Below are 22,567 nucleotides of genomic sequence, written 5' to 3'. Positions count from 1 at the left end.
TGTTCAAGAATATGCTGGATGTGCCGGGTGCCGGTGGCTCATGCCTGTAATACTAGCTGCTCAGGAGGCTGAGATCTGAGGATAGAGGTTCAAAGCCAGCCCAGGCAGGAAAGTCTGTGAGACTCTCATCTCCAATAAACCACTCAGAAAACTGGAAGTGGCTCAGTGGCTGAAGTGGTAGAGAACTAGCCTTGAGCTGAAGAGCTGAGGGACAGCGCTGAAGCTCAAAGTTCAAGCCCCATGACCAACCCCCCTCCCCTCCCAAAAAGAATATACTAGATGTTAAACATTTATCAGATACACAATTTACAACTGTTTCTCCTGTTCTACACATTGTCTCTTCAATCTGTTGATTTCCTTTGAGTGTGTAGACACACAATTTGATACAAGATTCTTAGTTTGAAAAAAGATTTATCAACATTCCTGTTTTCTCTCCGTGCATTTGGTGTCTTATCGTAAAATTACAGCAGGTATTAATATCTTAAAGTATTTCCCTAATTTTTCTTCTAGTAGTTCCATGTTTTATATCTACTTTCATCCATTATGAGTACATTTTTCTATAAGAGAGATAGCAGTCTAATTTCATTCTTCCAAAAATGTGTGTCCAGTTTTCCCAGCAGTATGTATTGAGGAGAGATTTTCCCAATGTACATTTTTGGTGCTTTTGTCGAAGATCAATTGGCTATCAATGTATTATGAGGTGATGGGGGGGAGGTTAAACTCAGGGTCTGGATGCTATCTTTTAGCTTTTTTGCTCAAGGCTGGCATTCATTCTACCACTGCAGTTACAGCTCCACCTCTTTCCATTTCCGGCTGTTTGCTGGTTAACTGAAGATAAGATTCTCATGGAATTTTCTGCCTCAACTGGCTTTGAACTGTGATCCTTTGATCTCAGCCTTCTGAATATCTAGGGTGCAGGCATAAGCAACTGGTGCCTGGTGAGTTCTTTACTCTGTTCCAATGGTCTATAAGTCACTAGTATCCTGTAATGGCTACTTTTTTAGTACATTTTGAGGCCTAGTAGTATGATGCCTCTATGTTTATCCTCTTTATTCAAGATTGTTTTGACTATTTCTGGTCTTTTATGGTTTTTTCAATTGTTTTCTAATTCTGTAAAGAATAACCTTGTATTTTTTAATGGAATTACATTTAATTTTTATACTCCTTTGGGTAATGTGAACCATAATAATTCTGGAAACATATAGAATGCTGCACAATCTCTGTGTTATCCTTATGCAGGGGCCATTCTAATCTTACTATCATTACAATTTAATTTATGTGGTACAAAAAGGGCATCAGCATGCATTATGAAACATTGTTTTCTGAACTTTTCCCCTAGAGCTATGTGATGTGGATATTTATGTGTATCTTTTAAAGTATTATAAGCAACAGTTTATTCACTGCCTAATAAGAATGTTCAACTTTTCAGCTTTCTACATCTGTTTTCTCAATTCCCACAACCTTGCTGGGTCAGGTTAATGTAGTGGCTTTGTTGTTAGTCACCTCTTCTTTTATTAATAGTGGTTAGTTGATTGCAGCAATTCTAAAAACAACCCTCAAATCTGAGTGTCATAATCCAATAAAGGTCTATTTTTTGTTATTCCAATGACAATCAGCATGGTAATATATGCTCTGTGAAATCATTAAGAGATCTTATGTTGTGATTTGGCTAACATACATGGAAAACAAGTAAAACTATAAATCACTGAAGGTTTAAGAGTCAGGCTTTTATGTTGGGCAATCACTGTTTCAGTCTACATTCCACTGGCCAGAAAAAAGTCAGGAAACCTGAACTGGAAGTAAGAACCTTAAGAAATGTGGGCTTGATGGAGACAAAAAGGAAAATAAAGTAGAAAATATGTATTAGTGTCTCTATTACATTTAAGATACTCTTAGTAGTTGGTACCAGAAAATTGGTTTTGTGGGAGAGGAAAACTTTTTTCTTTGCCCTATTAGGTTCAATTATTAAGGACCTGTGTATTGACAGATAAGCAAAAAGAAAATATTTTAATCACATATTTACATGCAGGCCTTATGTGCTTCAAAGGTATGGTTACAACTTGTAGTTGATATATGACTGAAAGGAGAAAGGTGGGAGAAGAGAATACTTACAGGAAAACCAATAACTTCTTACTGGTAGAGGCAATAAGGACTTAAAGGAAAGCAAATGATGTGTAGGAAGGACAAACTGGCCCTTTGGAGAGCAGATGGGAAATCTGATAGTTTTGTGACAATGTCTATTTAGGTGTGCTGATTCTCATTTTCTCTCACTGGAAGAGTCAATCTTCTCTGGTTCCTCCCTGGAGGGGATTTATACCAATTGAGTTCTTTGATTCTTTTGAAAGGTTCTGCTTATAAACAGATAAGAGATTTCAGGAACTCAAATGCATTCAGTTCCAAAAGAATTGTTTTGCCACAATCACTTAATCTGGGCCCCTTGAGCCTAAGCAAAAGGGAATTTATTAATTCAAAACAGGAGTTTAGAGGTGGTATGCAATTCAGAATGGGTTTGATTTCATAGTTTATGACCCTCTCCTGAAGAACTGACTTCTTTTTCCTGCCATTGAATCTCCTAGACTTCCTGTTAAAATAAATAAAGCCTGATAGTTTTATTTGTAGTTGACTTTCCTTAGTAGCAAAGAAAAAAAAAAATAGATGGATAGAGCTCTTTTAATATTGACATTAAATTACTTGGCTATGCAAAGAAAAGAACTTCTATCTTTTCCTGAAATCAAACAAAAATCCTGGGTTTTATCCTAGCCCGTGAAACAAACAAACAACAACAACAACAAAACAAAGGTGAGGTAATTTCTAGTTTTCTGGTCAGTTGGACCATTTGTGGCCCTGCTGTGGATGTTAAGGATTCATTTTGGCCAAATTTCAAGGATGAACATCAAAGACTTCTGGAATGATAGCTGGAAAAAAAATCACCTGTATTTGTTAGAATCAGTTAAGGTGTCTGTGAAGCACGATCTCTTTTATTTCATTTTTTTTTTTCTATTGGTCATGGGGCTTGAGCTCTGGGCCTGGGCGCTGTCCCTCAGCTCTTCAGCTCAACACAAGCACTCTACCACTTGAGCCACAGCCCCACTTTCGGACTTTCTCATGGACTTTCCTGCCGGGGCTGGCTTTGAACCACGATCCTCAGATCTCAGCCTCCTGAGTAGCTAGGATTACAGGCATGAGCCACAGGTGCCTGGCAGCATGATCTGTTTTAAAGACAGTGTACTATAAAGTAAAAAGGGCTGAAGTTATAACAAATTGGGGGAAGAGAAGCTCAATAAAACCAATAGGAAGGTATGAACAATAAATTGAGAGAATCAGGAGGGAGATGTTCTAGAAACTAATGAAGGAGTTTTAGGGTTGGAATAAACAAAACCACTTAAATGACTTATGTGATTTAAAATTGTATTAATTTAATTTTATTCTCAAGGTGATGTACAGAGGAGTTACAGTTACATACTGATTTTTAACTTTTTATGTTTGTTATTTTGATATTTTGTTTGTTTTTCTCTGAAATGCTTATATTTAGGGTCAAAAGGAAAGGGAAATCTGGGAAGACAATTCCATGGACAAAGTGAGGACAAGAGTAAGTCATGGCTACCTGTGAGTTAACAGGGATGAATATCTCATATATGCCTCTTTGACATATAATTCTGGGCTAAAAGCCATTAAAGAACAGTAGAGAAAAGCTTTCTCTACCTTCCATCTAAAGACAGAATACCTCTGACCAAACCAAACCTAGAAACAAACTTATTCTCAACTACTTCCCTTCCCTTCATATTTTTGGAAAGCTTAAAACTTCTTTTTTCTTGTCATCCCCCCCCCCCCCCCATTTATTTTTGTTGTTGTGGTTCAAGATCCTATGCAAGCTGGACATGGTGTCGTACACCTGTCACTTGGGAGGCTAAAGCTGAAGGAGTTTTGAGTTTGAGGCCAAACTGGGCTACATCATGACACCTGTAATACCTAAGCCAATGACTTAACTTTTTTTTGTCAGTCATGGGGCTTGAATTCAGTCTGTGCGCTGTCCCTCAGCTCTTCAGCTCAAGGCGCGCTCTACAACTTGAGCCACATTGCTACTTCCGACTTTTTCTGTGCTGTGGTATTGAGGAATCGAACCCAGGGCCTCATGCATGCAAGGCAAGCACTCTACCACTCTCAAGCACTGAGCCACCTTCCCAGCCCAATGACTTAACTTTTTGTTTTTGGTCGTGGGGCTTGAACTCTGGGCTTGGGCACTGTCCCTGAGCTCTTCAGCTCAAGGTGAACACTATCACTTGAGCCACAGTGCCACTTCTGACAACTTTTATTAATGTTTCTCCTACATAACTTACTCTGTGTGCATTAGTAAACTTCCTTGTTTTTCTGTTAATTGATCGTCTATTACAGAGGTCTATCCTGAGTAACCACAAACTTGAGAGGTGAGAAATTTCTTTCAGGACATCTGTAGCTAGGTCTAGTCTTTTAAGGGTGATCCAACTACCCCCTGGGGAAGATTGTTCTGGAAAAATAATCAATATGGAGCCTACAAGAATGATAATCAGCTGGGCACCGATGGCTCACGCCTGTAATCCTAGCTACTAAGGAGGCTGACATCTGAGATCAGTTCAAAGACAGCCTGCCCAGGAAAGTCTGTGAGACTTTTATCTCCAATTAACCACCAGAAAACCGAAGTGGCCCCACGGCTCAAGTAGTAGAGCGCTAGCCTTCAACTGAAGAGCTCAGGGACAGGGTGCAGGCACATAGTTCAAGCCCCAAATCCGACCAAAAAAAGAAAAAAAAAGATAATCACCTCTAAGAAAAGCTGGGGCTGACTGAATGAGAAACAAATTTGAATCAAGCTAATTAAACTAGGGAAGGCAGAACTCACAAGATTGGTAGTTGAGGGACTAGGAAGGTGGCTTAGTCGTGCAATGCTTGCCTTGCATGCATGAAGCCCTGGGTTGGATTTCCTCTGTACCACATACACAGAAAAATGGCACTGTGGTTCAAGTGGTAGAGTGAGCAAAAAAAAAGCTCAGGGACAGTGCCTAGGTCCTGAGTTCAAGCCCCAGCACTGGCCAAAGGAAAAAGATTGGTGGTTGAGGAAGAGCTGTGTGTGTGTGTGTGTGTGAAAAAACGTTTTCAAGTCTTGGTCCCTCTAGAGAGATGGCCCATACCAACTGCCATTGATCCTTTGTCCTCTTAGGGAACCTGTCCCTAGACTCCAGAACACAATGCTTATCAGCTAACTGTGCAGGCCGACAGAAGTACCTTGGAAAAAGCGTCCTTTTAAATGCACTGGGCGTAACGTTGTTATTTCAAGGTATTCCAAGGGTACCGCCACCCATAGGGTAAAGGTCACCGTACGTTTCCAACCAACTGGGCAAAATGAGCCGATGGCTGGAGGAACCTGACTGGATTCCTTCAGCTAGGTCGGGGTTGACTTCTTCCTTTCTCTCCCAGGCTGGTCATGTTTAAATTTTTCCCAAGCAAGACTATTTTTGGGGTTTCCCCCCCCCCCCCATCTTTCCAACCTTGACAAAGGAAGCCGGCTGAGCACTCACCGCTGCACGCTTACACACTGGCTTTCAAGTCTTATCTCTGGACTGTGGGCCTTGGCCTGGCGTGGCCGCTGTGACCCGCGGGTGGTGAGGCGAGGCGAGGCAACAGCCCGGGCCTTCGAGAGCCTGCGACGCCCCGCGCACATGGCGCGAAGCCCGCCTTTTGTGTCGGCGGGAAAACCAGGAGCCCGGATGTAGTCGGGAGACTGACCCGGAGCTTTACCCATGAGGCAGCGCGCGTTTGTGTGTGTGCGCGCGCGCGCGCGCGTGGCCGCGCCAGCTTTCCTCCCCCCCCCCCACTCCCTCCCCCGTCTCCCCTCCCCCTCTCCCGCTTCCCACGGCTCGGGCTGCGGGCTCCGCAATGGGAGCCGCCGCCGCCGCCGCCGCCGCCGCTGCTGCTACCGCCACCGCTACCGCTGCTGCCGCCGCTTGGTAGTTTTTCGCGCTCCTCCTTTTTCTCCTCCTCCTCCTCCGCCTCCTCCTCTTTCTCCTCCTCTTTCAGGGCTCCAGTCAGGCCGAGCCGGCTCCGCTCACGGTAAGCGCACCCCCCACCCCGCCCGCCCCGCGCGGCCGCGGGCGGAGGCCTCTTCCAGCGCGGCCTGCGCCAGCCGCACTTCGGGGGGCACTGGGCTCGTGGTGGTGGTGGTGGGGGGGGGTGGGGGGGTCTCAGGCCGGGGCGGGCCGCTGTCGTCGTCCGAGGCGCCTTGGCGTGGGGGTGGGGAGGGGACCGGATGCGCAGTGGGGTCGGACCGCCATCTTGCATCGTCGTCGCCGTCGGCCCTAGCGCTCGGGACGGACCCCTCACCGTCCCCACCCCCCCCACCCCGGCCGGTCGGGGGGGACCCTCCCCGCACAAGGCCGCGGGGGCGCCTCCATCTCCGTCTCCACCTCCAACCTCGTTCGGGGCGCCTGCTTCTCCCCGGCCCCGCGTTTGCATGTGTACCCTTGCCTTTGATGTTTTGTGTCTTTTTAGGCGGAGTGTTTGGCGAGGGTCCCGCCCGGGTCCCTGACTCCTCCCCCTTGCACCCCGGGTCACCCTAAGTCTGTCTTCGGTTTGTAGGAGGCCGAAGGGTGTTGAGAACTTGCAGGCCCCAGGGTCCCTCGTTTTGGTCAGGTAACCCCGGTGATTGCAAACCCGCTGCGCAGCTTTTGGTCTAAGGGACTTGTCCTCCGCGCCTCCAGCCTGTCGCCTCCTTAGTCCCGTTATTGTCTCCATGAGAAAGAGGACCCAAGGTGAACCGACTTGGTGGTCTCCTCAGCCAGAATAGAGTGATCGATCACACTCAAGAGTTTCGCGTGCTCGAAAGAAGCCAGAGATGTCTCCCAACTTATCTAAAGTTTTGTGGGTGGTTGTTGTTGTTGTTGTTGTTTTCATGCTTTTAGGAAGAAAGTCTAAAGTGAGCGAGGACCCGGGGGGGGAAAGCGAACCCGCTTCTACCCGCATAGAACTTTGGCTAAGGGATTCTCTTTGTTTGCAGAGATGGGGGTCTTATTTATTTTAGAAATGCTGCTTGCCGATTTAAAAACCTGGCTCTATTATTTTCAGGGTTGGACTGTGAATCTGCAGCATTTGCTGCCTTTCATTGCCTTTCTTAAGCCTGACACTAAAAGCAGGAAGGAGAGTTTGAAAGTCTCCAAAAACCTTTTAGTTTTTGTAAAGTGTTTTGCTTCCTAGCATCGTTGCCGTACTTAAGCAGATTCTTTATGGGCCTGGGGGAGGCATTGGTGAGAGGCTGTGGTTTTTAACGTGGCTACAAATTCCATTGTGATTGTATCTTGCATTTGAATTTGTGGTTGACAACCAAGTAATCTGTACCTATAACCTCTTTTGAAGTGGTCTGTGCTAGTGGAGCTGTTGTGCACGGAAGGAAACAGCTTTCGGAGAGGTGACTTCAATAAGATGACCTGGGCTAACTAGAGCCAATGATAAGATTCTTTGGTCTTAACGATTACTCATTCTCTGTCCAGCTGAATGAATGGGTGAGAATGCTCAAGGAGACTTAGCCTCCAACATTGGGCAATATAACTCAGTTAACTTTTTTTTTACATCTTTATTTTTGAGTTCATTTCTTGACTTGGAAGCTTTTGCAATGATCACATTATTCTTTTTTTTCTTTAGACATATTAAAGATTTATACCTACCACACAGTTTTAACTGGTCACCATTGTTGTCTTTGCTTTGACCTCAAGTTCTGTTGAACATTTGAATGTATGTTTCAGATCCCACAACTCAGTACTCATAAGATTAACCTGATTTTTTTATATACAATACCATACACAAGCATGTTCTCTCTTTGATTTTTTTTGGTTGGTCATGGGGCCTGAACTCTGGGCCTGGGCGCTGTCCCTCAGCATTTCAGCTCAAGGCTAGTGCTCTACTACTTGAGCCACAGCACTACTTATGGCTTTTTCTGCTTATGTGGTGCTGAGGAATTGAACCCAGGACCTCATGCATGCAAGGCAAGTACTCTACCACTGAGCCACCTTCCTAGCCCAAGCATATTCTTTTAAGATTTGTCTGCAGTGTTGTCCATATTCACATTTTTCCTGTAGTCCCCAAACCTCTTTGTTCATTTTTTGGACCAACTTTTTTTTTTTTTTTTGGGTTGATCATGGGGCTTGAACTCTGGGTCTAGGCGCTGTCCCTTAGCTCTGTAGTTCAAGTCTAGCACTCTACCCCTTGAGCCACAGCGCCACTTCAGGTTTTCCGGTGGTTTATTGCAGATAAGAGTCTCATGGACTTTGCTGCCCGGGCTGTCTTTGAACAGCAATCCTCAGATCTCAGCCTCCTGAGTTGCTAGGATAACAGGTGTGAGCTACTGGTGTCCTGCTAATGTTGGGCTTTTAAAATGATCAAGTTGACAGTTTTGAAAAATATCCCATATTCTGTATCTGCTAGTGGCTGTAAGGTTCAGCGGAAAGGAGACTACCACATGGTTCAGGTAGAAAAGAGTTTATTAGGGGAGGGCATACTACTGACCTGCATGAGATGGAGACATGCAAGGGCACAAGGGTGCAGGGAAGGGGAAAAGGAGGGGCAAGGGGCAAAGGAAAGTCTGTGGCCAGGAACAAAACAAGGGCAGAACTAATGATGGAGACTGATATATAGGGAGAGGGCAGGAGGAGGTATGGACTCAGGGAAGACCTCAGAGCCAGGGGGACCTCCCAGTGCAACCCAGGGGCCAGTTACTTGCGTTAGGAATGCTGGGCTGAGGCTAGTAGGGAATGGGCTACAAGTGCACCAAGGAAGAACAATAGGGAAGGAGCCATTTTTCCCGGGTAGACCTAACAGTGGCTATTCTCATTTATTTATTTTTTATCGGTGGTGGGGCTTGAACTACTGGCTTAGGGCCCTGTCCTTGAGCTCTTGCTCAAGGCTAGAGCTCTACCACTACAGAGCTACAGTGCCACTTGCTGTTTTCTGGTGGTTAATTGGAGATGAGAGTCTCAAGGCTTCTCTGCCTAGGCTGGCTTCTAGCTTAATTTTTTTTGGGGGGGGGGGATTCAGTCGTGGGGCCTGAACTCTGGGCCTGGGCACTGTCCTTCAGCTCAAGGTGAGTGTTCTACCACTTGAGCCACAGTGCTACTTCTGCCTTTTTATTTCTGCTTATGTGGTGCTGAGGAATCAAACCCAGGTCCTCATGCATGCAAGGCAAGCGCTCTACCACTGAGCCATCTTCCTAGCCCTAGCTTAATATTTTTGTATCTACAGTTTCTTAAAATACCTTTTAAAAATGGTACAAAGGGGTTATAGTTCATCATGTCCATTCATGTCTACAGTGAATCTTGATTGATCAATGTTGCCTCTTCTATCCCATCCCTACCCATCCCCTCAAGTTTTCTAGTTCTTTATTTACATATGTACATTGAGTATTGTGACTGTATTCATCCACTCTTGCCCTCTCCCATTTGTCTGCCTTCCCTTCACCCCCCCCCCCCCCCCCCCCCCCGCCTTCTTTTCAGGCAAGACATTTTAGCTTCTTGATTTTCATTTGTTAAGCTATTAATTGTTCAAAGAGGATACATCGTGGAAATCTAATCCTGAATATATCCTACTTTAATCAGTTTGATAGTATATATGTGCATATGATCCTGTATGTATTTTCACTTATGTTTATATTTTTAGGTCTAGCTTGCACATGAGAGAGGAAATAAGTGCCCCTTGTCTGAGTCTGATTTATTCACTCAACATAAATTTTCACAAGTCCATTCATTTCTCCCACATTTTCTTCATCCATCCATTGGTTGTAGGGCATCTGGGCTGCTTCTATAACTTGGCTCTTGTAAATAGAACATCATGAATGTGAGTGTGCAGGTTTTTGTGTATCCTGATTTGCAGTCTTTTGGATTATAAGAATGGTATTGCTGGATCTAGGGTTGTTCTACTTTTAGTATTTGGAAGATTCTCCATACTATCAGGCTTATTATTATTTTTTTTTGCCAGTCCTGGGTCTTGAACTCAGGGTCTGGGCACTGTCCCCACGTTCCTTTTGTTCAAGGCTAGCACTCTACCACTTGAGCCATAGTGCCACTTCTAGCTTTTTCTGTTTAGGTGGTGCTGTGAACTGAACCCAGGGCTTCAAGCATGCTGGGCAAGCACTCTACCACTAAGCCACCTTCCCAGCCCAAGGCTTAATATTTTGAGTGTTCATAGGTCATTCTTTATATGTTTTGCAATACCAATAGAGTAAGGTTGTCTTATTAGTAATCCTCATTTTGATCTGTTAGAGGAGATGAAGTATTTCTGTATTGAAGCATTTCCTTTTGTATTTAACAAGTCTGTAGGGTGATATTTTAGCTTTTGTACTTTGTATGAATTTATCTGCAGTTACTGGATAAAGCTGTTGTCAGAAGTGAGTGGTTTAGAGTTAGGAGGGAGAAAGAGGGCAGTTTGGGAGTGTAATCTACCTAGAGAAATTGAAATAGCTATTACCTCTTGAGATTAGAAAGGTGAAGAGAGGAAACAAAGTCAGAAAAACACCTGTCTTTGAAAGCTTGCTGAGGGCCTTTGTAGTACTAAGGAGTCATGGTGAATAGAAAGTTCTGAGGTGGCTGGTGTTGGAAGACTGCAAATGTCAACACTCTTACTCCAGTCCTGTGCTTTACTTCTCAGCAGTAACATTTTTAGTAGAGAAGAAAGGCAAAGAGAAGGAGCAAATCATTTTAAACACTCACTTGTTTTATTTCTGCAAAAGAAATTAGATAGTATATCAAGAAATGTTTTTTATGTAATCAGAATAACTATATATATGTATATAAAGTTAATACTAGGTGACAGGAGACTAGAAATTTTTATTGACAGCATTGTTATTTCAAAAGTAACTTTTGGAAGTTGAAAAATACTTAAAACATTCATTAATAATTAAATATGTAATCCTGAATAACTTTTCTTTTTTGAGAGAAAAAAAGTGCTTTTCCCTCTTTTTTGTTTCTTTTCTTTTGTTTTTGTGACTAGTCTCACTCTGTAGCCCAGACTAGCTTTGAACTTACGATCTTCCTGCCTCAGCCTTTTGAGTGCTAAAATTATAAGCATGCACCACTATGTTTAGCTTCAAATTGCTTTAAATAATGATGTAAATAATAACTTCAGTTACTCTCAACTCATATTACAAACTGTTTAGAATTTTGGTTCACTCTGCAAAGCAATATGCTTTTAAGGGTTCTGTTGATCCTCATTGTACAGGAAAAAATTATGACTAATATCTAAATTGGAAAGGATTTTGTTTTAGGTTTTACATTGTAAGTTATTTTATATAATTTATAGAAATAACAAAAGCATAACGTGAAAAGAATAAAGACATAAAACAATTTAAGCTCTTAATACAAATATAAATACAGCAAACTTCTTTGTATATACTTAGAATGGTGAAAAACAGAAAATATCTTATATCCATTTCATACGACCCATACAATGAGTTTGAACACATTTGAATTCTTTGATTACATTTTATTATTGAAATTGTAGCCCATATAATCCCCCCTTTAAATCTTTATATCTACACAAAGCATAGTTTCTTTTTTTCCAGTTTGAGATCTGTGCACAAAAGAACATTGTGGTAAGAGTGCCAGCTAGAAAGTTTCTTGATGGATAATACTCAGTTTGGGGCTGTTATAGCAGTAGTGAGCTATGATAAATAGATGTTGTAAGACCATAAATCTCATCATCCCCACTTGAGCATATTCTCTCCAGTTAGGTTAATTTCAATGATTTTGTACAATTTTTTGTAAAAAATTGCCACAAGTTTTCTTTCTGACAGAAGTTTGAAGTTCTTTTTTCTTAATTCTTATAATATCTGCTTCTTGTGATTCTACTCTCATCCTCATTTTCATTCTCTGTGTATGTAGATCTGCAGTACCCAAGTTTATTATGTCTCACTGTTGGATGCTGCCCAGGTTTGAGTTCATATTTTCCAGATATTTCTATCTATAGAGGATAACATCATCTGAATGCAACCAAACACTCATCAGCTGTTGTATATGACCTTGGAACTATTTATTTTGTTAAATACTGATTTGAGACCAGGTGTTATTCAATAGATACGATCTTGAATTACTTCCCTTCAATAAAATTCAATACTTCAAGACATTTGGGTCATAATTTTGTTAAAGATCCTATCTTTTGTTCTTTACAATAACAAGACACTTTTAATCTTAAAACCACCAATTAGAATGATTAAAATGTTTGTATTGACAGGTGTTAGTGTCTCATGCCTTTAATTCTAGCTACTGCCGAGGCTAAGATCTGAGGATCGCTGTTTGAAGCCAGCTAGGGCAGGAAAGTCCTTTAGACTCTTATCTCCATTTTACTGCCAGAACCCCCAAAACAGCAACAGAAAAAGCCCATAGTAGAGCTGTGGCTCAAGTAGTAGGGCTTTTTTGCTCAAGGGTAGCACTCAGGCCCTGAGTTCAAGCCCAAGGACCAGCACCAAAAATAAAAGTATCTTTTGTTTCCTTCCACCCACCTTTATATACTCTGCATTCAACATTGTATTCTATATGAACAATAGCAAGCTAAAATTAAGTATACAAATCTAAGGGATTAAAGAATAATGTCACATGTCCTTTTAATAAAACATCTACATTTTTGTTGTAAATATATTGTATACTGTAGTTTTTTCTGGTTAATGAGTACCTTGATCCATGGTTTTAGAAATATATTGTCTACTCACTGATGATTGCTTTAAGAAAAAAAAAATTGCGGGGCTGGGAAGGTGGCTCAGTGGTAGAGTGCTTGCCTTGCATGTATGAGGCCCTGGGTTCGATTCCTTAGCACCATATAAGCAAAAAGAAAAAAAAAAGCCGGAAGTGGCTCTGTGGCTCAAGTGGTAGAGCCTTGAGCTGAAGAGCTGAGGGCCAGGCCCAGAGTTCAGGCCCCATGACCGGACCCAAAAGAAAAAGGAAAAAAAAATTGAGCACAGTGAGATTAATTGAACATGGTAGATTTAGAATGACTGAAGTAGCAGTATATTTCAAAACGTAGAAAAATAAAATTAGACTTCATAATAGATCAAAATGATTTGGGGGATAATAAACGTTTTTATTATACTTTCAATAGTATTTTACACATAACTAGTGCTCTCTCTCTCTCTCTATATATATATATTAGCATTGTACATTAGAATTGGCATCAGTTGAATTTACCTATCACTTTAATTTTTCACAGTTTAAAATTGTTGCTTTACCCTTTGGATTTTGGCCATTCAGTATAGATAGATGTCTTCTCTCAACAAAGACTTTGGTTTGACTTATATTCATTTAGTGTAGCAGTTGTCCAGTGTTCTGGAGTGTGAGACAGAAAGGGTTCTGCCAAGTTGGGCGCTGGTGGCTAACACCTGTAATCCTAGCTACTCAGGAGGCTGAGATCTGAAGATTGCAGTTCAAAGCCAGCCCAGGCAGGAAAGTCCGTGACACTCTTATCTTCAATTAACCACGAGAAAGCCAGAAGTGGTGCTGTGGCTCAAGTGGTAGAGCGCTAGCCTTGAGCTGAAGAGCTGAGGGACAGCGCCCAGGCCCAGAATTCAAGCCCCACAACCGACAAAGAAAAAAAAAAGAAAAAAGGTTCTGCCATGCCTTTCATTTACTACTCATTTATCTTGTGTGTCTGGATATTGTACCCTTCAACAACAATTTGGTGAGGCAGATTGAATGTAGAAGCTGATAAGAGAATCAGCTGTCTTTATTAATACATAGGAATGAGATCTACAGCAATGTAAAAAAAAAGGTTTTGTTTTGGAAAATACAGCCATTTTCCATGAATACACTAATGTATAACTTTTTTCTTTTTTAAGGTAAATTACTTTCTCAGGTTAGGGTAAAAATTCTATCCTTAAATGAACTCAGTACCTTTTTTTTTTTTTTTTGGTCATGTGGCTTGAACTCTGGGTGCTGTCCCTCAGCTCTTCAGCTCAAGGCTAGCACTCTACCACTTGAGCCACAGCGCCATTCTGATTTTTTTCTGGTGGTTTATTGGAGATAAGAGTCTCATGGACTTTCCTGCCTGGGCTGGCTTTGAACTATGATCCTTGGATCTCTGCCTCCTTAGTAGCTAGGATTACAGGAATGAGACACCGGTACCCAGCTAACTTTGTCTTTCAGTTAATTTTTGTTTTGACTACAATTATTAACCAAAGCAATGATCATTAGTCTCAATCCATTTGCCTCTTACTTCTTACTTTCACTCCTATATAGTCCTTATCTTGTGGTCTTAGTCTTTCCTCACTTTCCCTTAGCCTTTCTTTTTCAGGACAATATTGAATCATTATTCCATTTTCTTCTTTTTTAGAAACACAATTGGGCTTAATTGATGAGCCATGGTGACCTAGATGATTGAAATAGCAAAATGTAGAAAAAATAAAATTGAGATATGCGTAATGTGTCTTAACTAGTGAATGGATTCTTCTATAGAGACAAACTGATTGCAGGACATAGTGAATTTTGATTTTTTTCTAAAAGTAATAAGCAGGCTAGATGAGGTAGCATGCAGTTATAATCACAGCTACTTCTGTTGGGCTAGACAGAGGGCTAACTTTGTTTGACAGCACCAATCGTCTTCAGAAAGTCCTGGATTCTGGAGTATTTGGCCTATTATTCCTGTCACTACTGTACTTTGGAAGCTTCTAGCATTATTTTATGACATTCTTAATCTGGAGGTTCTGTTTTTTTTTTCCTTGTTGTTTTTTAAATTTTAGTGTAAAGATGCTGTACAGAGGGGTTACAGTTACATGAGTGGAGGTTCTGTTTTTTATATGTTGTTCTGAATAAGGTTTCATGTTGTAGCATGTACCAGCACTTGAGTTGTTACCACTTCCTAAATTACTGCAAATAAATCTGTAGAACTAATGTTTAAGGGGAGAATATATATATATATATTGTTTTAGAATATTGAATTTGAGGTAAATTTCAGCATCTAGATATCAACGTTAAGTAATGAAGTACTAGGGATTACAACTTAATTGGGATGTCAGGATTGGAGGTTAACATTAGATGACTATTACACTACTATGGAGAAACAATAGCTGTGACTCTGGAGTTTATTGGATCTGCCTTCTAGGGAGCAGTTTGTAGGTCTAACATGCATGGAAAACCTGTCTTTATGTGACATAAAGGGGAAATGATAATTGGGAGAATCTAACAATAGAGAGCAGGTGAGTAGAAAACTAGACAGCACATAGAAAAGTAGTGAATAGACTATTCCAAGAAATGAAGTTAAAACAGCTGCAAGATAAGTAAGCAGAATGAACCAGAAAATAAGGTAATTTGATTTGGCTGTGAGGAGGATTTGGTTGAGGTGGATGCTTTTTAGCAGAACACTCTAAAGTAGAAAACCCTGCATGACAAAGTAGCAATAAGTAGAGAGCAAGGCTTGTAGGATGGATCAGATTTGCAAGGTTTATGTTGGATGAAGAGAAGATGTTCAACGAGAGATTTCCTATACTATCGTGAAGAGGAAATATTCCTTTTATAAAGACGCTTTTAATAATGTGATTTAGATCTATTTGTAGTTTCAGTAGTCGATGGAGGCATACCTTTCTGCTTAATGTTACATTTTGTTTTTAATTTTGTGGGTCGCAGGCTTGAACTCTGGGCCTGGGCGCTGTCCCTCATCTCTTCAGCTCAAGGCTGGCCCTCTACTGCTTGAGCCACAGCACCACTTCCAGTTTTCTAGTGGTTTATTGGAGATAAGAATCTCACGGACGTTCCTGCCCGGGCTGGCTTTGAACTGTGATCCTCAGATCTCAGCCTCCTGAGTAGCTAGGATTACAGGTGTGAGCCACTGGATGTTACATTTTAAAATGCTTTGTTTATTGGGCACTGGTGACTCATGCCTGTAATACTAGCTACCCTAATCCTAATGAGGATTAAGGTTTGAAGCAGATGGGGCAGAGAAGTCTGTGAGACTTGTCCAATTAGTCAGAAAAAGTTGGAAGTGAATTTTGGCTCAAGTGGTAGAGCACCAGCCTTGAACAAAAAAATAAGGGACAGTGCCCAAACCCTGAGTTCAACCCCAGTGCTGGCACAAAAGAGAAAGGGAGGTGGAGGGAAGGAGGGAAAAAGGAAGAGGGGGGGGGATGAAGAGAGAGAGAGAGAGAGAATGAAATGTTAACTAAAGTTAAAATTCTTAAAAGTTGCTGGGTGTCAGTGGCTCATGCCTGTAATCCTAGCTACTCAGGAGGCTGAGATCTGAGGATCGTGGTTCAAAGCCAGCCCAGGAAGAAAAGTCTGTGAGACTATTTCCAATAAACCATTAGAAAACCGGAAATGGCATTGTGGCTCAAGCGGTAGAGCACTGGCCTTGAGCTGAAGAGCTGAGGGACAGCGCCCAAGCCCAGAGTTCAAGCCCCAGGATGGACCCAAAAAAAGAAAAAAAATTCTTAAAAGTTATTACTGTGTTGAGATGATGGAATGTTTGAGATGCTAGATCTAAATCAATAGGAAGTAGATTTTGATATTGTGAATAGATAGCTGGGGGTGTCATTTAGTTGCATTAAGATGAAAATTAAAAGTAGGTAGGTAGGGGTCTTCAGTGTTGGTAGCCCTGAGCTTCTGAGTGTTAGATGTTTATGGGTCAGGCTTTCACACCTCAAAGTTAGACCTGTAGGACCTGAAAAGATACTTACAGCCCTAATCATTCAAAGCTAGCACTGTTCTAGTTGCTCATTTCAGAGCAATTCTGGGCTTTCACCACAGAAGTTCTCACCCAGCGTCTAATGTTCTAGTCTCTGAACTTTGGGTGTTGGGATTTGTGTGCGTCTTAACCTTTGGCAGCTCTCTAGAACTATTTCAGCAGCTGGAGTTCTCTGTCTTGTCTCTTGCCTCTTTCCTTCTGTAGTCTTAGCTCTCTGCAGCCTCTTGTCTTCTTAGTACTTCTGTAGTCCTTTGGAGTCTTGTATGTTCCTGGTCAGTTTCTGGAAGTCTATGTTTTCTTCTAGCTGCTGAGGTCTTTCAACCCTCGGATCCTTGTGGACTTAATATCTCAGAAGTCATTCTCCAGCTGCATTATAGCTGCTATTGCTGCTGTGCTGCTTCTGGAAGACTGGAGTTAGAAAGTTCTTAAGAGTTCTTAGAGTTCCCTGCTTAAGATCACAAGTGAACAAACAAAGATTGTGAGAAATCTTTTTTGGACCTAATGTTACAAAAAGGGCTGGGGTTGGGGGGTTGTACTAGAGAAGCCTCCCAGATTAACCTGATTAGAATGGAAAATAGCCTGGTTATATAGCTAGGAAAGATGTGTGGCATGTGTGTAATTCCACCAAGTACAGCTTTACATATGTACAGCTCCTATTTTTGTTAATCACAAGACTTAAATATTCACCACTCATTGGCCTTACTTATGATCCACTTATAACCTCATATCTACCAATCTCAGACATCCTGTTGAGTCAACTCCAGTAAGAATGACATGGAGTTAGTAGAAAAGCTGGTAGGGAATTGTGGCTTATTCAGCTTGCAAATGTCAGGATAAGCTGATAAACCAAAACTTGCCTGACAATGAAATGGGGGAAAGGGGCTACAAAAGAATCAGAAGCTGGGCGCTGGTGGCTCACGCCTGTAATCTTAACTACTCAAGAGGTTGACATCTGAGGATTGGGGTTCAAAGCCAGCCTGGGCAGGAAAGGCCATGAGACTCTTATCTCCAATAAACCACTCAGAAAAATGGAATTGGTGCTGTGGCTCAAGCGGTAGAGCGCTAGCCTTGAGCTGAAGAGCTGAGGAACAGTGCCCAGCCCAGGGTTCAAGCCCTATGACTGACCAAAAAAAAAAAAAAAAAAAAAAGAATTCAAAAGTAACCAGGGGCCTGTGGCTCATGCCTATAAATACTAGCTATTTAGGAGGCTGAGATCTGAGGATCGTGGTTCAAAGTCAGCCCAGGCAGGTAAGTCCGTGAAACTCTATCTCCAATAAACCACTTAGAAAAATGGAAGTGGCACTGTGGCTCAAGTGGTAGAGCACTCGCCTTGAGCTGAAGAGCTGAGGGACAACACCCAGGCCCAGAGTTCAAGCCCCATGACCAACAACAACAAAAAGAATTCAGATATAAAAAGGGCAAAAAAGTGAGGAATAAGGATAAGACCTTAAATCTTTTGTATCACAATTGTACAGGAAACAAAGGTGACCCACCAGTCAGAAAGCCATCTAATTATCACTAACCCAAGGTCAAGCTCTATAACCAAGAAGACCGAAGAGGAGCCAAGATGGTGGAGAGGCACTAAACTTCTGTCTTTTTGTGGCATGCCTATGTCTTGTGTTCTCTTTCTTTGTTCTGTTTCTCTTCTAATAAACATTCTCTCACCTATTTTCTATGTTCACATCTTGCCTGAATTCTTCTCTTGTAATACACAACAACCAAGGTTGTTCAACTACTTTAAACTTTCTTTTAAAATAAGTATTTGGTGCATTTGCTTGGGCAGTTAGGGACTAAGTGTAAGTCTTTTTCTAAAATGAACTCTATCAAATGGTTACCAGAATAACTACAGTCTTCTAAAATTCAACAAGACACTGGAATGTTTAAAAGCCAGTACAGGTTACCTGAAGCAGTCATGTCTAGGACAAGTCCTAAAACCAGTTTGGTATCAGCAGCAACCTTGGTTAACAGTAGTTCTTGCAGCTGGAGTGGAGTTCCATCAAAGCTCTGGTGCAATTTCAAATAGCCAGCTGCCTGAGGGCATTCTTAAGGGTTGCCAAAGAAGAGGCCGTTTTGGCTGACTGCTTGGCTGACTGCTTAAGGCAGCCAGGGAAAGTCTGTCAGCTGTCATTCAAGAAGTCTAACTGAATTCCCAACAGTTTTGTTATTTATGCTCACTCACTTAAACTAGAAAATAAAGGAGGCTTAAAAAGTCAACATTTTCAACAGTATTTAGAAGTACATAGGAATGATCCCTCTATAATCTGTGTCATTGGGAGCTCTTAAATTATTTCTTTAATAACCTATGTCCACTTTTTTTTTTTTTTTTTGTCAGTCGTGGGGCTTGAAGTCTGGGTCTGGGCGCTGTCCCTCAGCTCTTCAGCTCAAGGCGAGTGCTCTACCACTTGAGCCACAGTGCTATTTCAGGTTTTCTGATGGTTAATTAAGAGTCTTACATTGTTTCCTGGCTTTGAACCTTAATCCTTAAATCTCAGTCTCCTGAGTAGCTAGGATAACAGGCACCCAGCCACTTGCACCCAGCCACTTGCACCCAGCCTATGTCCACTTTTTTTCCTCTTTCTGTAAATTTTAATTGGGATAATGTTGTATCTTTAAAATTAATTTTTTAATAATCTCGTTTTCCCTAATTTATAATAGTTCTCTGGGGATATTTTCTTTTTGTTTTGTTTTTGGGTCCGGTCATGGGGCCTGAACTCTGGGCCTGGGCGCTGTCCCTCAGCTCTTCAGCTCAAGGCTAGCACTTTACCACTTGAGCCACAGTGCCACTTCCGGCTTTTTTCTTTTTGCTTATGAGGTGCTGAGGAATCGAACCCAGGGCCTCAGACATGCAAGGCAAGCACTCTACCACTGAGCCACATTCCCAGACCCTGGGGATATTTTCTTAACTTTGCTTTTTGGTAATCATATTTTTGATCTTGATTTTCTTTTCTGAATGTTGCTTTTTTTATATAACATTTATTCTTGTCTCACACCAGTTTATTTTCTTTTTTTTTTCCAGTGTATTTTCTTATTTTGCCTTATGTTATCCTTTCCTTGGGATTTAAAAACTATTTTATTAAATTTTAATTTTTTAGATTGGAGGTTTTGCTAACATTCTTGGTGCTTATTGGTTGTCCATCTGTATTTAAGTGCCGGTGGCTCACGCCTGTAATCCTATCTACTCAGAAGGCTGAGATCTGAGGATCATGGTTTAAAGCCAGCCTGGGCAGGAAAGTCCGTGGAACTCTTATCTCCAATAAGCCACTAGAAAACCGGAAGTGGCGCTGTGGCTCAAGTGGTAGCATGCTCGCCTTGAGCTGAAGAGCTGAGGGACAGTGCCTAAGCCCAGAGTTCAAGCCCCATGACCCACCAAAAAACAAAAAAAAAGAGTGAAGCATTAACATACTTTTTAAGACTTCTGTCCTTGGTCAGAATGTCTAAGAGTGGTATTTATTCATTTTTTTCTATCAGTTTCTTTAGGTAAGAAATGTCTAATTTGTCTTCGATGGGCTAGGCCTTACTCACATCTAGTATTTTGTTTTAGCAAATCACTCCTGCTTTGCTTTGTATCTGATATTCCTGAATCTAGTTCAGTAATTCTAGTTTGGGAGTTGGAAACATGGCTCAATTGGTAGAATGCTAGCCAGTGAGCAACATATCAAGTACCCAGTTCGAATCCCAGTCTCACAGCAAGAGCAACAATGGAAGGAAGGAAAGAAGTCTAGTTTCCCACCTGTTGCTTCTTAGTCTGTCTTTTGTTAAAAGGAAAAAATAATTGGATATAATCCTTTTTTTGTAGAGATAATCATATTCTAGGGGTATGACTGAAACATAATTGAATTTGATTGTTCTCAAGTTTTCTGTCCACCATAAATAGCTACTGTTATTCATTATTTTATAGTTTGTCTTTTTTTTTTTGGTCCGGTCGTGGAATCTGAACTCTGGGCCTGGGCGCTGTCCCTCAGCTCTTCAGCTCAAGGCTAGTGCCCTACCACATGAGCCACAGTGCCACTTCTGGCTTTTTTTTTTCTTTTTTGCTTATGTGGTGCTGAGGAATCGAACCCAGGGCCTCATGCATGCAAGGCAAGCACTCTCCCACTGAGCCACCTTCCCAGCCCAGTTTATGTCTTTTTTTTCTTTTAGTTTATATCTTTACTAGTTTGTATCTTTCAGATGAGGTAACAGTTTTTTCCTGTTAAAAGCATGTACAAACTACAGGTATTAATTCAGAAATTTCATTACGATTATTAAAGTATATGATGTTTTTAATACCATACTATATGTTACAAAATAGTTTTTTTTCCTTAAGAATAAGATTTGTTTCCTTTTTTTGAAAATTAGACAATTCAGACATGGCAGAACTTTTTATGGAATGTGAAGAAGAAGAGCTAGAGCCATGGCAGAAGAAAATAAAAGAAGTTGAGGATGATGACGATGATGAACCAATCTTTGTTGGAGAGATAGCAAGTTCAAAACCAGCAATTTCAAGTAAGCATTTACTTCTAGTGAAGCCAAGTTTATAAAGTTTTTTTTGAAATTGTAAAGATACTGTACAGAGGGGTTACAGTTACATGTGTAAGGTAATTAGTACATTTCCTATAGAGCATTGTTACCCCTCCCTTGTTTTTCCCCTACTATCCCTTCCCTCCCACTAAAGGTGTTATTTTTAATAAAGGACAATTTGTGAATTATCTTCAGACCATCCCTGTCTTTCTGCACTTCCTACTTAAATTTGTGAAACAGAGGTACATTAACTATAGTGTCTGTATTTGATGTTGTAGCAGTTAGTACACTTAAATCCTTCTGCCTTTCTTGCAGGAACAACCTCTGTATCATTAGCTTTCAGTTAGAGTGATTGGACTTGACATTGTTATGTTATGGCAAGGACACCAGGACTTTTTCAAATAATCTACTCAAAAGAGTGTACAAATTCCAAGGAGAAAGAATTTTATCCCATTTTTGTATTTGTTTGTTGTAAGGCAGGAGAATTTATTTAAAAACATAAAGCATATAGTTCTTAATTATGGAAGTGATTAAAGGCACAAAAATCTACTTTAAAATTTTCCAAAAGCCTAGTACTCACTCTTCTTGCCCACAAATTGGAATAACAGTTTTATTAGAGAAAGAATTAACTTGAAATTTTCATACTGTTTCCTGTGGCAGGTTGATCATCTCTCATGGAGTGCTGTATGGCCTTTAATAGGAATTTGTTGAGAGAGCATTCATATTGATGATAATGGAACATTATTATACTATCTATCCTGGGTTTTGTGTGTTTAGTTACAATGAGAGGTATTTTATTTACTGTATGATACAGAAGGCTAAGGTATAAGATACGTATCCTTACAAACAAAGCATCTTTCTGTTTTCAAATTATTGTTTCTAGTCTCTTAATATATATTTCATATAAATAATGAATTTTAAAAGAATTATCCTTTTTTTATAGATATTTTGAACAGAGTTAACCCCAGCTCATATTCAAGGGGAATAAAGAATGGTGCACTCAGTCGAGGTACAGTATTATTGTACTACTTGAGTTTAAAAGTGAAGTATTTTGACAAGATTCACTGTGTATATATATATATTCAATATATTGTATAATTTTAAAATACAGGTATTTCTGCTGCATTCAAGTCTACAAGTCAACACTATACGAACCCATCAAATCCAGTTGCTGCCTCGCCAGTAAATTTTCATCCTGAATCTAGATCTTCAGATAGCTCTGTTATTGTACAGCCTTTTTCTAAACCTGTAAGTGTTTTTGAAACTACACAGTCAGCCCAGAGATACATTGGATATTATTTACCAATATAAACAAAAACTAGATAAAAATCTGAACTATCATACGTATTCATCCCATAGAAGCACAGTTGGATCAGAAAACGTGACTGTCTTTTTG

General features: G+C 40.9%; 1 protein-coding gene and 1 non-coding gene across 5 annotated transcripts in view; one reads left to right on the top strand and one right to left on the bottom strand.

Moving 5' to 3' along the window:
- Positions 1-1,195: 1,195 nt before the first annotated feature.
- Positions 1,196-1,298, bottom strand: LOC122114729. The gene has a single exon (XR_006148617.1). It is a non-coding gene; the product is annotated as a U6 spliceosomal RNA (small nuclear RNA).
- A 4,638-nt stretch (positions 1,299-5,936) lies between these two features.
- Positions 5,937-22,567, top strand: part of Znf280d (zinc finger protein 280D) — a 77,429-nt gene continuing 60,798 nt past the window's right edge. For 3 of the 4 annotated variants that reach the window (XM_042687517.1, XM_042687519.1, XM_042687518.1), the window contains exons 1-4: positions 5,994-6,081; positions 21,010-21,156; positions 22,115-22,180; positions 22,283-22,419. In XM_042687517.1, coding sequence (XP_042543451.1) covers positions 21,021-21,156; positions 22,115-22,180; positions 22,283-22,419 — 339 coding nt within the window. In that variant the 5' untranslated portion in view covers positions 5,994-6,081; positions 21,010-21,020. Of the gene's footprint in view, positions 6,082-21,009; positions 21,157-22,114; positions 22,181-22,282; positions 22,420-22,567 lie in introns of all 4 variants that reach the window. The other variant, XM_042687516.1, reaches the window with a different exon arrangement.

This window comes from Dipodomys spectabilis, unplaced genomic scaffold, assembly GCF_019054845.1.
Source record: "Dipodomys spectabilis isolate Male_0828 unplaced genomic scaffold, ASM1905484v1 ptg000108l, whole genome shotgun sequence".
NCBI classification, from domain to species: domain Eukaryota; kingdom Metazoa; phylum Chordata; class Mammalia; order Rodentia; family Heteromyidae; genus Dipodomys; species Dipodomys spectabilis.
This window is presented reverse-complemented; position numbering and strand designations above follow the sequence as displayed.